The sequence below is a fragment of the Phyllostomus discolor genome, chromosome 2 (assembly GCF_004126475.2).
Source record: "Phyllostomus discolor isolate MPI-MPIP mPhyDis1 chromosome 2, mPhyDis1.pri.v3, whole genome shotgun sequence".
Lineage (NCBI taxonomy): Eukaryota > Metazoa > Chordata > Mammalia > Chiroptera > Phyllostomidae > Phyllostomus > Phyllostomus discolor.
In genome coordinates, this window is record NC_040904.2 from 61,146,070 (window position 1) to 61,162,385 (window position 16,316).

A 16,316-nucleotide genomic window follows, 5' to 3' on the forward strand; every position below is an offset into this window, starting at 1 on the left:
ACTAGTTGACAATAAGAAAGAGGTAACTACTAATATGTAACTGAACACAAATTAATCAATCCCCTCCCTGTCCCCCAAATCTGAGGCCAGGCCTGGGTAGCAGAGGCCTCCTTATAATAGGGATCCCACTCCCATGAATTGTGGGATCCAGCAGCCTCTGAGGCGAGCTGCTCCACTGGGGCTGTGACCACAGGCCACGCACAAAGGGGCGAGTCTGCCTCAGCTCCAGCAGAATGACATCTCTGAAAATGTGGACCCAGAGTTTTCTAGAGTCCAGAAGTGACTATGCCAGCTCAAGACAAACAACCCTAAAAAAACAGGTTTGTGCACCACCAAAACTTCTGGTAATAGGACGTAACCAACAAAGACCTCAGATAGCAACTACCTGCCCATGTATCTACCAAAAGGACTGGCAAGCAGAGGTGTGGCATCTGTCCTATTCCTGTCACATGGGGGGTGACTTCTCTGGGGCAGTCTGAGCACACAATCCTTGGAGATTATTCAGTTCCCTTTGCTTTAATTTTATGCTCACCAAGAAAGCTCTGCTCACTAATTTGACTTTACAACAAACTTTACAATCAGCAAGGGGGTGATCTGAGTAAGGGGATATGCTGATTTCAGTCTGTGGAAGGGGCAATTCCTTTGTATCAATAAATTTGCATTTTGATTTTCTACAGAACTCTTTCTTGAGTTTGTTTAGCATTTGTCTGCTTATAGAGTTTTGAACAGCTCTGAGTAAGTTGAATTGTAAGCAGCAAGTAGGCCTTCTTTTTGTAAATGCAGCAGGCACTGTTTCATTGGTGAATAAGATTAAATCGTTAGCCTTGTCATTGGCTCAGGCTGGTAATTCAAAATTCTCTTATCACATCCTTTGATTTTTTTTTTTTTTTTAGTTCCAGACTTTTCTTTCCATATTCCTGACCCCCTGACATTTCCATCTGTTAGCAACTAATTGCTTTTTGGGTACCAATGTCTCCCCAAGTTGACTTCACTTTTTTTCTTCAGCTTTGTTTTATTTCTCTCTTTATTTTTGTTGTTTTAATTTGGAAACTCACCTGCTTCCTCAGTGATCTGACTGAGATCCCATATGTCACAGGCTCACCAGGATTGAATCAAATATCCTTTTAGAGCTGGGCTGACCAGTATGATAGCCACTAGCCACGGGTGACTTTTGAATACATAAAATGTGACTGTTCTGAAAGGAGATGTGCTGTAAGTGTAAAATTCACACTAGATTTCTAAGACAGTATCAAAAAAGAATGTAAAATATGAATAAATTACAAAATTGATCACATGTTAAAACAGTATTTGGCTATATTTGGTTAAACAAATGTATTGTTAAAATAGATTTCACCTATTTCTTTTTACCTTTTTAATGTGGCTACTAGAAAATGTAAAAGTACATATTTGGCTAGCAATATAATTCTATTGTCAGTGCTGTTTTAGGGTGTCTTCATGTGAGTATGCTTTACAGTCCTATAAGTAGCTTAAAGACTCCATTAAAAACTCCATTTGGTTGGACCATCCAAAGTTAATCTTCCATTTCTTTTTCTCTATTTTGACCCAACTTCTCAAGTCATTCTCATTTTTCCTTTTGTTTAAAGGCCAAAAGGAAAGGGGAAATTTTCCTTTTTGATTCAGAAGTAGGCACAAAATAAATACATTTAAATGTGATAGGGATATAAGGAAAACAAAGCAAACAACACTGCCTGTAGAAAATCTGTTAACAAAACACAGTAATACATACACCTGGACAAGCATCAGTCCCGTGGGGAAACACCGCCACTTTAATTACTTTATCTAGGGGCTCTACACTGAGAACTGTTTCTTTCCACTTGAGTGGAAGCATGCTTGATGCCAGGTCAAGCTGTTGGGAGTTTTGTTTCTTTTACACCAGGCCTGTCTTCTGAGGCTCACTTTTATGAATTACGTAAATGATCATTTACATCTGTAGCACACTGACAATGATGAGTGTAGGTTAGAGGGTCAGAGGGATCTAGGTTTGATCCTGGCTTGTGCCAGTTAGTTTACCTCTAGAACTTCACCTGCTAACCTGTAAAGTAGCGATAAGAAGATCATTCTTCCTTTTCTGATGGGGAAACACTCTGCCTCTGCTACTAGTCCTTCTCCACTCTCATCTTTTGAAATCTGCTCTGCAAATACAATTGTGCCTCTGCTTTTGGCCAAAGAAAAATTGTTATCCCCACCTTAAGTCTGTGAAAAGAGCTTTGAGAAGACAACTAGCTTGGGCACTTGACATATGTCCACTGACCCAGGCTGGAGAATGTTCAAAGTGAAGAAGTGTGTCTTGCAGAATGCATCCATGGTGGGCAAGGAGATTAGGCTGGTGGGAAAATGCCTGCACTGGAGTATGTGTGGATAAAGGACATCGGCGTGTTTCCTGCAGACCAAACACAGGGACAGAAAGCTGGCCATGAACCTTCTTAAAGGGACTTTGCCCAAGAGCACAAAAAAGGTCTTAACTACAAAGGAACTCCTTGCAGAATTCTGAAGACTGGGGCTTGCAAAGGGAGCATAATCAGCTAGGGAGGTTACTGAGTGGTCTTTGAGGGGCCCTTGGATATGACCCAAGAAAAAGGGTCAGCTTTTAAACACTTGCCAGCTCACAAAAGCAGCCCTAGAGAGTTAGCTTCATATTTGGAGGATAATATTCCATATGCTTAAAATGGTTTATAATCCATCCTTCTCCGGCCACATTTCAACTCCTTTCTCATCAGCTGTACAAAACTTCCTCAGGTAAGTGAACTTGTTGCTTCTTGCTGGGCTAGAACCTGTCTGGGAAGCCTGTGTTTTTCTCCCCTGAGTAATCTTGTTCCATGCAAACAATTCCCAGGCTCAGGGAGGGGGGCTGCCATTAGCCTGGTAAAGATTAAGATGCCCCTTATAGGGACAGTAGCAAACGAGACTCATATTATTCAATAAGAAATTGTGGTCATCAGCTGTGTTAACCAGCACCATGATGAGAAATTGAAGCACAGCATAGAACATTGTGGCTTCCATGTTAAGCCCACCACGTCAAACAGCTTTAGTCAGTTTAAAGACTAACCCAGAAGTGGAAGAAGGAGAGCACGAGGGTAAGGTAGGGATAGGGAAACAGGACTTCTCTGTGTGGCATATTTGAATGTGTGCCAATAAATAATGAGGTGTTAAAAGAGGAGAATGAAAAATAAGTGCTAAGGGGACTGAGAGAAAGGAAAAATCACCTTTGCACCTCAAGAGTTTGGGGTGGGCTTCAAATAGTCCAGACTCTAAGGGCTGCCCTCAGGTGGCTATCCAAAAGTGAAAACCTGGGAATTCTTCACTTGGAAATAGGAGTGAGAGGTAACTGGAGCCAGGGATTAAGGAGAAACAATAGGATTGGTAGGTGGGGGGTGCACTGTGATTGTGAGGAGTGGAAAGGCCAGGGTGAGGGAGCAAAATGCCCATCAGAGGCCCATCTACTGAAAGAATGACTTTTGAGGAATTAAATGATATTCGAGTGTATTAAAGTGTGCACTCTCTTTTTTAAATATTCAGAGGGCTGAAGAATCCATGCCAGACTGTCTCAAAGCAAGGGAAGGAGTTAAGAAAGTTAAGAAGGGGAACCAATAGGGGGACGACTATCCCTTTCCCCCCAAACCCTAGAGACATATTATTAACACATTTTGATTTTAAAATAAAGTCTTTATGGTTAGCTAAGATTTTGAACGATTCAACAGTTTCTCCTTTGTGGAGGCCAGTTGGAGGTTTTTGCCTGGGTATACAAGGGAAGAATTTAGGTTACATCTCCCATCAGACTGGGATATCAGCACAAGGTATCCCTGAAGTAGTAGAGATCTATCCATTCACACACTGGCACACCCACCCTCCCACTCATCTTCCATCCCATACCAGCAAACAAACATGTTTTTGAGTGCCTACCATGTGTGAGGTTCCATACTCTACAGAGGCTGAGTAATACATAACACTGCTCTCTCCAGTGTATGTCACTATATATTGGGGGTGGGGAAGACAAAACAAGGATGGCAAAACTTTGATAACTGTCACAGCTGGGAGATGAGTAATTGGGGGTTCATTATAGCATTTCTTCTGCTTTTTGGTATGTTTGATAATTTCCTAATAAAGTTAGATAACTGTCCTTTTCCTCAAGCAAGGAAGCTAGATTTAATAGATGCCTATATCGTAGGGCAAGTTCAGCTTGGAAGTTACACCCAAGGTATTAGGGGAAGATAAGTCCTTAGGGCAGGGTGCAGAACTGTTCACAGGAAACGCCTCCTGGTCGATGGAAACAGTTCTCTAAAAGTACTTGCTCACATTGAGTAAAGAGGACAAAAAGGTGAGACTTGGCCTCAGGTTGCATTGCCAGGTGCTATTAGGTCAAGGTCAGGAGTGAGGAAGTAGCCTCTAATACCCTGCCAAGGCCTTATCTAATCATTCCTTCCTTCCCTTTTACTTAAAGTCAGCAGTGGTAAGTAGATATTCAGAGTTGACCAACATCTTCTGAGCACTTACTATGTGCCAGGCATCATACAAAGTCTTTGGATAAGATTCTGCTCACACGTCTTGCTGAGGATAGACCTGGGAGCCGAGAAATTCCTCAAGGTGTGGGGAACATGACACACTCACGCAAGGGCAGTTCAGGAACCCTGCCCTTCCAATTCAAGTCCTGGAGAATTGGTCAGAGAGCTCGGATCAGGCAGGCTACGTGGTTTTGAGCAAGTCACTGGGCCTCTCTGAGCTGACTCAGTTTCTCTAGCTATAAAAAGGGTACAGTATACTCTTATAAGGTTCCTTTGAAGGATCACAGACCTTTACTGTCACGATCCTGGCACCAAGCGAGGGCTCCGTAAGTGGCAGCCATCATTCTTGGTCAAGTGCAGGCGCATCCTCCCGGCGCGCCTCTCGCGGGCGTCCCTCGGGACTGGACGGACCCGCCCCCGAAGCTCTGGTCAGGTCGTGCGCACGGCAGGTGGCCCAGCGTCTTGGTGCCCACGCTCCGAAGTGGGGAGTGCTGGCGGGTCGGACGACTAAGCTTTCCCCAGAGGATCTCCTCCCTCCCCCCACACGCCTGGCGCAGGTGAGATTTGCGGCTTAGGCCACCGGGACGGCGACTTTACGAAAAGTCCAGGCGGACCGCACTGCCTGCGGTGGAGAGAGGGGTCCTGGGGGCGCCCTTTCCTTCCCCCAGTTTCACCCCCGGGCCGGTCCGGTGCCCCGGCCCTGGGCTGCGCGCTCTGCGGCTGCGAAAACCCGGAGAGGTGGATTGGAGCGCGCTCGCAGCCAACTCCTCCGCGGTCCGGCCGCGGAGCTGGGCATGCTCAGTGCGGCCGGCGCGCCGCCGTCCGCCAACTCGGAAGCTCGCGCTCCGGGGCAGTGGGGGCGAGAACGCCGGCGGCGAGCCGGCGTTCCCCACCGCCCCCAGACTGTGGCAAACTTCTCGGCGTCCCCGGAGCTCGCTAGGACGATACTGATACCCGACAAATAAAATCACCCCCCCCCACCCCACTCTATCCCAACCCGAATAATGGAGGCTGCGGCCGCCTGAGTGCCGCCGCCGGCCCCTGCCCACTCACTAGCTGGGGACCAACAGGTAAACTGTCGGGCGGGTGGGGGCGGGTGGGAGGGGGAGCAGAGGACTGGGGGAGGCCGGCGGCCTAGAGGAGAGAGAGATGCTTGCGGGCTGGCTGCTCCCGTCGGCGCTCACCGCCCACCCTCAACCCCGGTCCCCAGCCCCTGGAGGGGCAGCAAAGGGTTAAGTCGGCCCCGCGCCACCGTGAGCACGGCCCCCACCAGCCGCCGCGACCGCCAGCTGCGCGGCTCGGCGCCTGCCTGGAGCCGCGGATGCGCCACCCGAGCTCCGCGGGTGTCTAGGAAGCATCCGCCGCTTCCTCCGCAGCCACATCTCTGCGTGCCCCATCCCCTCCAGGCCTCTCTCTGCCCTTGCCAGTCCGCACTCAGGTGGCGGGGGTGTGCGGGGTACGAGGTGGCGGCAAAGGATCCTTGTCCGGGAAGAGGGGCGGGGGCGGGCCACTCCGCTTTCTCTGCCTGGGGCCGTAGGGCCACCCTAGCCTGGGGCTAGCGCTTGGGCCACCAGCCCGAGCGCCTCCGAGAAAAGTTTTTTTTTTTTCCCTGCGCCCTTCCCCCACCCCCTGCCTTCGTCTGGCTGGGGTGGGTTAGGGTCCATTGGTGAAAAAAGTCACACGTTTCCATCGGCTGCTCCTCCCCCTGGGGATAGGGTTGGGAAGGACTGCAGGCAAGCGCTGCGAAGGACCCGGGCGGACCTCCAGCCCCTCCGCCGGACCTCCAGCCCCTTCGCCGCGCCGCCGCCGCAGGAGCGCTGCGTCCTGGGGCTCCCGAGCAGCCGGGTGCCCGCCGAAGGCTGCCCCCATCAGTGCGTGTCTGCGTGCCTGGCAGCGGCAGCATCCAACCTGCTTTATTCCTTCCTGCAGCGCCACAGCGAGCGAGCGGGCGAGGAGGGGGAGAGAGGGAGTCTGTCTGCAAAGTGCTGCTCCCTGGTGCTCAGAGGCGGCCGCTCCAGCTCTAACTCTCATTCATTTCGCCGGTTAACATGAGAGATCATGGCCGCCTTCGGGCTTCTCAGCTATGAGCAGAGACCGCTGAAACGCCCCCGGCTCGGGCCGCCGGACGTCTATCCGCAGGACCCCAAGCAGAAGGAGGTAAGGGTGCCGGCGGCCTCCCAGGCAACCAGAGCCGCGCTCCGCAGCGCTGACCCGGGGCCAAGTTGGCCCAGTGGGCAACGGCGGCGCTGCGGGGGAAGGGTCGGGCAGGGGACTTGCGGCGGGGGCCCGGCGGGGGGCTGGGGACTGGGGGACCCCCGGCGGCAGAAGCTGAGCGGCTGTCAGTTCCCGCGCCCCACAGGGGCGCTTGCTCTTTGGGTGTAGGGTCGCTTCTCGGTTAGCGGGGCCTTGCACGACATAGCTGGGCGCCTCATCGGGTTCTTCTTTGCCGTAACCTACCACCTCGCTCTCCCCCGCTTTTGCGGGCTTTATTTTCCTTCCCGCCGCTTCGGTAAATCCTCGTAAACTTTTTGGAAGATCTTGGAATGAGGTGCATCCGACACAGGTCTTGGGTTTTGCGCTAGCTGAGCAGGGACGGGGTGTGTGTGTTGGGGGGAGGGGGACCTTTTTCGTTCAAAATTTTCAGTTTGGAGTGAAGTCGTTTTTATCGAGGTGATATTTAGCTCTTTGAAGGTACTTCTTTCCGTATCCCTCCTCCCCCTTAAAGATCAATATTACAGGGAAACGCCGATTTCGTCCCTAGAGGCGATTGGCTTAATTGCTGGAGGCTGTTTTGTATATGTAAAAGTCGTCGGGTTAGGTCCCGGGATTGCTTATTTCTTTGAATGAAATGTAATTGTAGAAACCAGTGATTCGTGCCCTAGGTACACTATCTTCAATGGTTAGCGTAACCATGACATTTTGTAGCCATGTATGTGTTTGTCAGTAGTTAACAAGTAATTATGTAACAACTCTCTTGTTATAATGATCACCCTTCGCTACACGATTTGCCCAGGGATTTGCCTTTTTTTTTTTTTTTTTTTAAGATCACCAGGTATCCAGCTTTGCTTTTCTGAGCTTGCCAGTTACAGTAGCCCACCCATCCATCCTCTGTTTTCTTTAGCTAAACCGAAAGTGAGCACATTTCAGAACTTCTCTTTCTGGGACTGTAAAAACCCTCTATTAAAAGTTTACGGGCTGACTGACATGACAGAAAAGGCTCTGTAAAGAAGGCAAGGAGGGGTCCTTAAGACTTCCTTTTGAAAAATGTATCTGATTCAATAATAGAGAAAGAATGGTCCGGTCCAACTGTTCTGTTAATAATGTTTCTGGAAAAAAAGGAGTGAAAACTTCTTTTAGAGGTTTAGCATATTAAACACGTTTGAGCATCCACAGAGTAATTCTGATTGAACTGGGAAGGTTTTACAGGTGGCTTTCGGCTGAGGCTTAACATGATGAAAGGAGTTTGATGAGATTTTCTAGATTTCTTTCCTTCCCATTTTCCATTTTCCTCAGACTCAGAATAAAGTTAATTGTTAAGGACTGGAAATAACAGGTGAAGGACCAAAGTGTAAAGAAGTTAATAACTTAAAGATTAGTGGCAGAAAATTCTTGGGAGTTTTGTTTGTTTGAGTACATTGATTAGCTGATCTTTATTGTCTTGTAATTAATGTCTTGCTACATTTTTCTAGAAGGCACCATAATTGATGGTAGCATCTTCCCAGTTAAGGGGTGGTGGCCTGTGGTGCCATGTGGACATTTATTTCTCAGGTCGAAACTCATTCAGGATTGAGGCCTCTATGATTTTGGAAAAAATAGTTCGGGATTTTTAGGATCTTACAACATTTTATGGAATTCTAAAACTGGAAGTGACCTTAGAGTCTACTTTTTATAACTTTTGACAAAGTGAAACTGAGCCCCAGGAAAGGGGATCTGATTTAATCAAGGTATGTGGTGAATAAGCAGAGGAGTTGGACTATTAAACCAGTATTTATATCAAGACCAAAACTGTATTAAGGATGATTTATGCTAAATTATGTTCTTCTGATGTTATCCCCCACCCCCAACAACTCAGCCACATTTTATCTCTCTGGAGCAGTCAGAGTTATGTATGACAATAGCCAAATTCGAGTACAATATGGAACAGGTGCTTCGCTGTTCTTGGGTGGTGGTGTGGTGAGCAGTATGTTTTTACAAGCTTCAGTGATTTATGCATTGCCTCAGAATTTCTACCCTGTCTGTATCACCTGTTCTTTTATTCTAATGTTTTCTTTAATTAACTTTTAAGGATCTTTTTATGTTTCACATATACACATGAGATTATGGATTTAATGCGATGCATATATATTCAGTACATAAAATCTGTAATTTATATCATTATATATAACTTTAGATTTTTATTTGCTTGCTATTATACACATATATGATTATGTGTATTAAAATGAGACCATGGTATTAAAACTTTATTAAGAAGTTCATCTGCACATCTAAGACCACTGTCGTGTTCCATCAGAGATACTCGTCCCGCATTGTGGGAAATGCTGATCTAATGGAGGAGCTGGGGGCTTCCAAGTTGGACGGACTTGGGTATGGATTCTGGTTCAGCCTCTTTGCAATTGTGTGGCCTTGGGCAAGGTGCATAACTTCTCATTTGTAAATTAGTATAATTATGCTTTCCAGAAAAATTTAAGAACCTGGTACTAAATTAGCATTATATTTGCATGAGAAAAACCGTGGTAGAAGGTATTCTTATTACTGTAGCTGTAACTTTTAATTGTTGTTAGCCAGTGCTAATTGTGTTCTAGAAGACACCCCCACCCCCACCCCAGGAATGGGATGGGACCCGTGAATGTAGACCCCTTGCAGAAAAGTATGGGGGGAGCAGAGAGCTGCAGGCTTTAACCTGCTGATAGGCTGATTATATTCTTTGGAGAGTGTGCTGTGGATCCACACTCTGTGGGACTTTATCATAAATTGTGTTGTAATACTTTGCCCTCTGGAAACATATACAATGTTCTTCAGCCTTGAAAACGGGGAATCAGAAAACTAAGCATCCCCCTTGATTCCTTCTTTTCCGTTACACCCCATAATACATCTGTCAGGACATCTGGTCTAGCCCAGTTTCCAAATGTATTTCCAAATGCATTCACTGCTCCCCAGTTTCACCAGTATGCTTGGCCTCCTTTCTGCTTTGGGCTGGCTTTTTTCCAGCCCCAGGACTCATGTGTCTGGATACCTGTCTGCCTCTCCACCTCCACCGTTCGACCTTGTGTTCGCACTTTAGCCTATGGTTGGGAGGGTAGGGTAGACTCTGGAGCCAGTCTGCCTGGGCTCAAATCCTAGCCCTGCTGTTCACATAGTCCCATGCTCCCCATGCCTCAGTATCTCTTCCTGTAGAGTGGGGCTGGGAATACTGTCTATTCCATACTGCTGTTAGAAGTTTATGAGGATAGTCCTTGAAAAGCACTTAGAATAGAGTCTGGAATGTGTTCAATGCTCAAATACCTGCTGTTATAAACTATTGTCAGGCCTGCCTCTTCATTGGTTAGGTCTCAGCCCACTGAACTGCCTGAGAGGCCTCTCTAGTATAAGTATATAATTTTTTTGTGAACGTATGTTTATTTGCATGCTGCCACCTCCCACTAAAAGGCCAGTTTCGAGGATGAGAGCTGTTCCAGGCATCACCGGAGTATCTGGTGTCTAGTGCTGTCAGTTGCTGGGATACTTAGGGCATGAATACATGGAACTGGAACGTATGAATGGGAGTGGGAAAGAACGAATGAGAAGAGAAAATCTGGTGCCTTAGGGAAAGTCTGGGTTAAGGCAGAAATTATCCTTGACCTCTACCTTAAAGGCTACAAGGCTGAAAGGTGAATTAAACTCTAGATGTGGGAAGGAGTTTTCCCTGGGGTAAGAAGAGGCCTAGAGAGCTGAATAGTAAATATTTTCAGGAAATCAAATTAGTTAGAAAAATAAGGTTGGGGCAGTAGTGAGATTGCCAGCTATCAGGAACCATACAGCCCCACCAGCAGCTTCAGACCAGGCGGGCGGTTGCCTGGTGTGCCGTGCAGTTGCTGCCTAAGGCCAAGTTCTGCGTGACTTGTAAGGACAAGTTCTGTCTGACTTGGGAGGGGCGGGGTGGGAATGGGATGATGGTGGTGGTGGCAGTGGCCGAGGAGGTGGTGGCTGGGTGTGGATAACCCAGAACCACTGTAGAGCTTGTTAAGAAACGGATGGCTTGGTTTTTCAGATTCATGGGTTGAGGTGGGCTCCATAATTTGCATTTCTGACAAGATTCCAGGTGACCTGATGCTACTGGTTTGGGCCCCACTTAGAGAACTGTGACCTAGAGAGACGAAGGCAGCCAGTTTGGCAGGTGCTAGAGAATCCTGCCAACACAGGTAGGGCAAGATTGGATATCTGTGTCTGGCTGAAGTTGTGGTAGTTTGGTTGAGCACTCAATTTAGCCAGGGTTTGGTGGGCTTTTCCCAGCAGATGTGTCCTCTCATCTTAGATCTAAGGGAATGAGTCAGGAAGTCTCAGTTCCTCTCCATATTTTATGACACTTGGAATAAAGTACAAACTCCTTACCTAGCCTACCAGCAGGGCCCCTGCTCACTCCCACAACCGCTGACTGCAGCCAAACCACCTGGCTTTGAGTTCTATCTCCATCACTTACTGCGTGTTTGACTCAGACCTCACCTGTGGAAGGGGGTTCATATTTGTTTCTAACTCACGCCATTGTTCTGGTGAGATGTGAACCATGTTTGGCACTGGGACTGTGCTGAGCACAGGCCAGCTACTGTGAGCGCAATCACCCACTCACCCCTCTGCCCCCTGCCCCCTTTCCCCGTTTACATGATCCCGGGCTGCCCATTGTACTTATGACAAGACCCTGGCCTCTGGACCTTGAGTCACCCTTTCCTGACTTGCTCACCCTGTTCCTGGCTGAGCGGTAGGACCACTGGTCACCTCTGTTTTCTTCCAACAGGTTCAGCTCTTTTGTGTCCAGGTTCCTGGCACTTGCTGCCACTATTGTCGTGTTTTTTGTCATTTGGCTCTTAGAGATTCCCACCCATGTCCCCTATCCTTGCTTGTCCATTATCTTGTGTTAGTGTGTTTTGTAGTGCTTGTCAGTGTTTGAAAGTGTGCTGTCAGGTTGCTTATTCATTCCCTGGTCTTCCTTCCACACTAGAATGCAGGCTTCATGAGAGCAGGTGCTGGCCTGCGGTGTCCACGGTTGTGAACAGCCACGTGCCTGGGATTAGAGAATGTGTTCAGTATATGGTTGTGGAAGAAGTTAATGAAATGCAGGAAGAACTCTTACTGAGCAGTTGTATTTATAACATTTAACTGTCCCAATGCATATTTTATGTTGGCAAAGACTGTTCTTATTAGCATCTAAAACTCTTAAAACATTAAATGCTTATTTTAGAGACAGCTGGGGAGGTGGGGTGAGGGTAGGTGCACATTTGTTCCTTTACAGTCTTTGAGAGGGAGGACGTTGATAAAGTTGCCTGGGAAGACAGGACAGGTTGGCGAGTTGCCTGGGGGACCAAAAGACAGAGGTGGTTAGGGTGACAGCTTCCCCTGAGATTAATTGGCCCCATCAGAGACACCTGCCTGAATACCAGTGCTCCCGGAGGGGCATCTGCATGCTTAACTCTGGCCTCAGGAGTCTCTGGCCTCAGGAGTCTCTGGCCCCAGAATCTGTGCGTAGGAAGCACTGGGTCAGAGGCCCTGCTGCTTCCTCCTGCTCACAGAAGTGTTGCTGCCCAAACTTTGTGGTCAAGCAGGAGGAACTCAGGTGGTTGTCATTTCTCAGGGTCTGCCAGCACCTGCAGTGGAATCAAAGATGCCTGGGAAATAAGCCAGCCTATAAGAAACACAAATACCATATGATCTCACTTATATGTGGAATCTAATGAACGAAATAAACTGGCTAACGAAATAGGAATAGAATAGCAGATATAAAGTCGTACCTCCACCCAGACCTGCTGAGTCAGAATTTCTGGGGAGGAGGCTGAGGAGTTTGCATTTTAAACAAGCTTTCTAGGTGATTCCTAATCACATTAAGTTTGAGAACCATTACTTTAGCTTGTGCCTTGATCTGTAAAGAACCTTGGAACCACTCCCCCTTATTCCTTCCGGCTCCCCACTATTTGATGTATTAGAATATTCAGACAAATATACTGTTCAAAGTGTTAGTACCTTTTGGTACCACAAAACAGTGCAAATGAGTTTAGCTACTTTCCCCCCAGAAGTTGTGTTCTAACCATGGTTTGCAGTGTAGTTTTGTTTTCTGTCAGCTGTGATGGTTTGTAGCAGAGCAGAATTCTATGCCTTGGTCTTTAAATATCCACAGCTCCCTCCTGCATGCACTTGGTGAAACTGGGGCACAGGGGAGCAGTTTGTCCCATGAGGATATGCTTTGAACTTGTTCTGGGCTGCAGAGTTTTATGTTTGACTCTGGATCTGGGTCTCAACTTTGGGGACTCATGCAAAGCTATTAATTTGGGGTGCAGCCACCATACTTGTCCTTTGGGTATTTCACTTGGGCTGGCTGGCACCTGTGGCCATGAGAAGTGATCCTTTAGGAAGCTGGAGGACCAGGAAGTGAGGTCTGGACGGCAGACTGCATTGGCTAAGAACTAAGGGGAGATGAGGATGAAGGGTCACAGGGTTTTAATAAACCAGTGCCTCTTGTGGGGTGTGTGCATGTAGATGTACAAACAGAACAGAACCAGAGTGGAGTAAGAGGGAGTTGGAAACTCCAAGAATTGTGATGTATTTAATGAGCTTCTGAACTCCACTTGTGAGGCTTCTTTTTTTTTTTGTTAAAATACTTATTATTTTTTTTTTTTTAAGAGAAGGGAAGAGAGGGAGAAAGAGGGAGAGAAGCATTGATTGGCTGTCTCTTGTAGGTGCTACAGCTGGGGACCAAACCCATACCCCCAGGCATGTGCCCTGACGAGGAATTGAACCCGTGACCTGTTGCTTTGTGGGATGATGACACCCAACCAATAGAGCCACACTGGTCAGGGCAGTCAGGGTGCTCAGGGCATGGGGCTTCTTGACTGACTAGGCAGGAATTGGAGCAGTTGGAGGGATCCTAAGGAGAGTGAGCAGGATTAACAGTTTTCTTCAGTAGTGTTCTCTGAGCACTGAGAGGAGCTGGTTGACGTAGCCTGGAGAAAAGCCCAACTGAGGCCTGAGTGGGGAGGGCCAGAGGGAGAGGCCTGCCTCCTACACATTCCTCCTGGAGAAGGGAAGGAGAAAGGAAGTGGAAACACTCAGATTTTAATTGTCTTTAGAGAATTTCTGAAGCCAGGTGATGGCAACAACACAGTTCCTAGTAACAACCTCCAACCTATTTCTCTGTTTTGGGAAATTTACATAATAAAGAAAATGTCATTATGTTACAAAACAGCATGATTTCATAAAGAGGAGCTGGTTGAAAAAGGTGAAAGGATTAAGGAAAAACAAGAACAACCCTCCCCACCTCTACCCCCCTCCCACACACACCAAAAAAACCTTTGTAGACAACAGCATGGTCATTATCGGAGGGAAATGGGAGCTCTGGGAGGCAGGAGAGGGTCAAGAGGGGTAAATGGTGATGGAAAGACATGACCTGAGGGTGGTGAACACACAGTACCGTGTACAGATGATGTGTTATAGAACTGTACACCTGAAACCTATATAATTTAATCAACCAATGCCACCCCAATAAGTTCAATAAAAAAATGTGCAGGGTGGGGTGTAAGTAGGTTTACAGTTTTGAGTATGCAAAACATGTAAAAAAGAGTTTATTGTTGTATTATTATTTACTAATTATTATTTTCCGTAAGACCAATGGTAAACCTACTTTTGCCCCACCCTGTGTGTCTACATAATCTGGAAGAACTAGCACCCACATGCAAACAGTTGTTATCTTTTGAGGATGGATCGGGGTGATTTTTATTTTCCTTTTTGTACTAACCTGTATTCCAAGCTGTAATAGTAACTGGGTACAACTATTGTCATTGCGGGGAATAACTTAAAGAATAATTATTGACTGAGTTCGACTGAGTTGACAGGAATGGGTCTTTGTTGTTGGCTCCAAACCCAGCGAGAGCCGCTGTGGCTGACGCATGGGCAGAGGGGCTTTAAAGGGTATAGGTGTAGACATTATGCCCCTAATGCTGCCCAAGTGTGGTAAGGTTGGGGCAGGGGCCTGTATGTGAGCATTTCAGCTCTGCCACTTGTGCTGTGTGATTTGGGATGCTGTGTCTTTTTCCTCACCTGTGAGCTAGGAGACTACTACCAGATCCTCTAGAGTGATTCAAATGAGAAGGCACATTGTAAATTTAAATTATTACTGATTTTGAGGTACACATTCAGTGGTGTGCTGCAGGAGGCTTGTACCAGCTGAGTATTAAAATTTTAGGAATTTCGTGGGCTGCTTAATATTATGTTGGTAGCTGGCATAATGGGAGTATTTGCGCTAAGGAAATTGGCAAATGCTGCAAATCAGGGTATTTTTTTCTTTGTGGTTTTTTATTTTCCCTCCATAACTGGTCATAAAATGTTTGCCAGCACACCACAGTTGTATGTAGTGCACACTGTAGGCTGGCTGCTCCACCATGATTCTTGCCCAGGTGTCCCTTACCCGCTTCCCACAAAAAAAGTTTCTTACAAAGCCAGATTCTCACTTTCCTAGCCTCTCGTGCATCTTGGAACAAGCGGATGACTTAATTCCGCCTAATGACATTTAGTGAAAATTTACTATGGGACTTCTGGAGAAGAACTTCTTCCTCACTGAAAGAAGAGTATTCTTAATGCCTGATAGCTCCTCAGTTTCTTGTCTTTGGAGAAGTAGTAAGAAGATGTAATAGCTGGAGCTAGGGTGCTGCTCTGTGATCATGGGGCAACAAGCCCATGGGTGAAAGGCAGTACAAGAAGAGGTGGTGACTGAGTGGCTTTATGAAATTGTTAAAGCTACCAAGCTGACCTTGGGACCGCCTCTTTCTAGACATTTTGTTAAGTAAACAATAGATGTCCTCGTGGTTTAAGCTGTTGTTGGACTAGTTGTCAATTTCTTGTAACTGAAAGCATTCTAATGTTGTTGCCGTACTTCCCATTTAAATTTTGGCATCCTCAAATCATCACAGCATGAGCCCCCTTTTTCCCAGAATACACACTTACTCTGAATGCACTTACTCTTTGTCTTCACAAGTGCACAGCAAGAGACACGGTGCCTGTGGCATCCCTCAGGTAGCACTGTGAGCCCTGCCCTGTGCCTCTCAGATGAGGAAGGGAAGTGGAAACAGCTTCTGTATTTATTTCCACTTTTGGCAAAAAGAGTTTTGGTGGGAAGGAAGGGAGAGTCCTGTTCTTTTTTGTTTGGAGAGGGAGATTCTGTGGGTCTGTGCCATTATAGGAGGAAACCAGGTGTGTTTAGAGCTAGAATGAAAGTTAGAGATATTCTAACTTTATCACTCAATAAGAAAGGAAACTGTGTGCCAGAGAAGTTAAAGTGATTTGTTAAGGTGGACCTGGGCCAAGCATTTGTGCCCTGATTTGTTCTTGCAACTTGACTTGGCCTCCCTCTGTGAACAGCCTTCGCTCCTTGTAAACACCCTCATGTTGCCCTGGAATGAGAATTGCGCTGCGTTTTGAGGCATCAGTTCCTCCAGGAGAGCTGAAGACTGCTCAGCTCACCATTTGATCTTCTCAGAACTTGATAGAGGGAAGGAAGAATACTCAGAAAGCTCAGGTATTCTTGTCTTTGTGGTTTTAGTTGGAAGGTTGTAGTCCTGT

The 16,316-nt window shown here is 46.9% G+C and overlaps 1 protein-coding gene across 1 annotated transcript in view; it reads left to right on the plus strand.

Annotated features, from left to right (window-relative positions):
- Window positions 1-3,712: 3,712 nt before the first annotated feature.
- Window positions 3,713-16,316, plus strand: part of MED12L (mediator complex subunit 12L) — a 317,972-nt gene continuing 305,368 nt past the window's right edge. Inside the window, 2 exon segments of the mRNA XM_036017911.1 lie at window positions 3,713-5,590; window positions 6,450-6,677. Coding sequence (XP_035873804.1) covers window positions 6,579-6,677 — 99 coding nt within the window. The 5' untranslated portion in view covers window positions 3,713-5,590; window positions 6,450-6,578.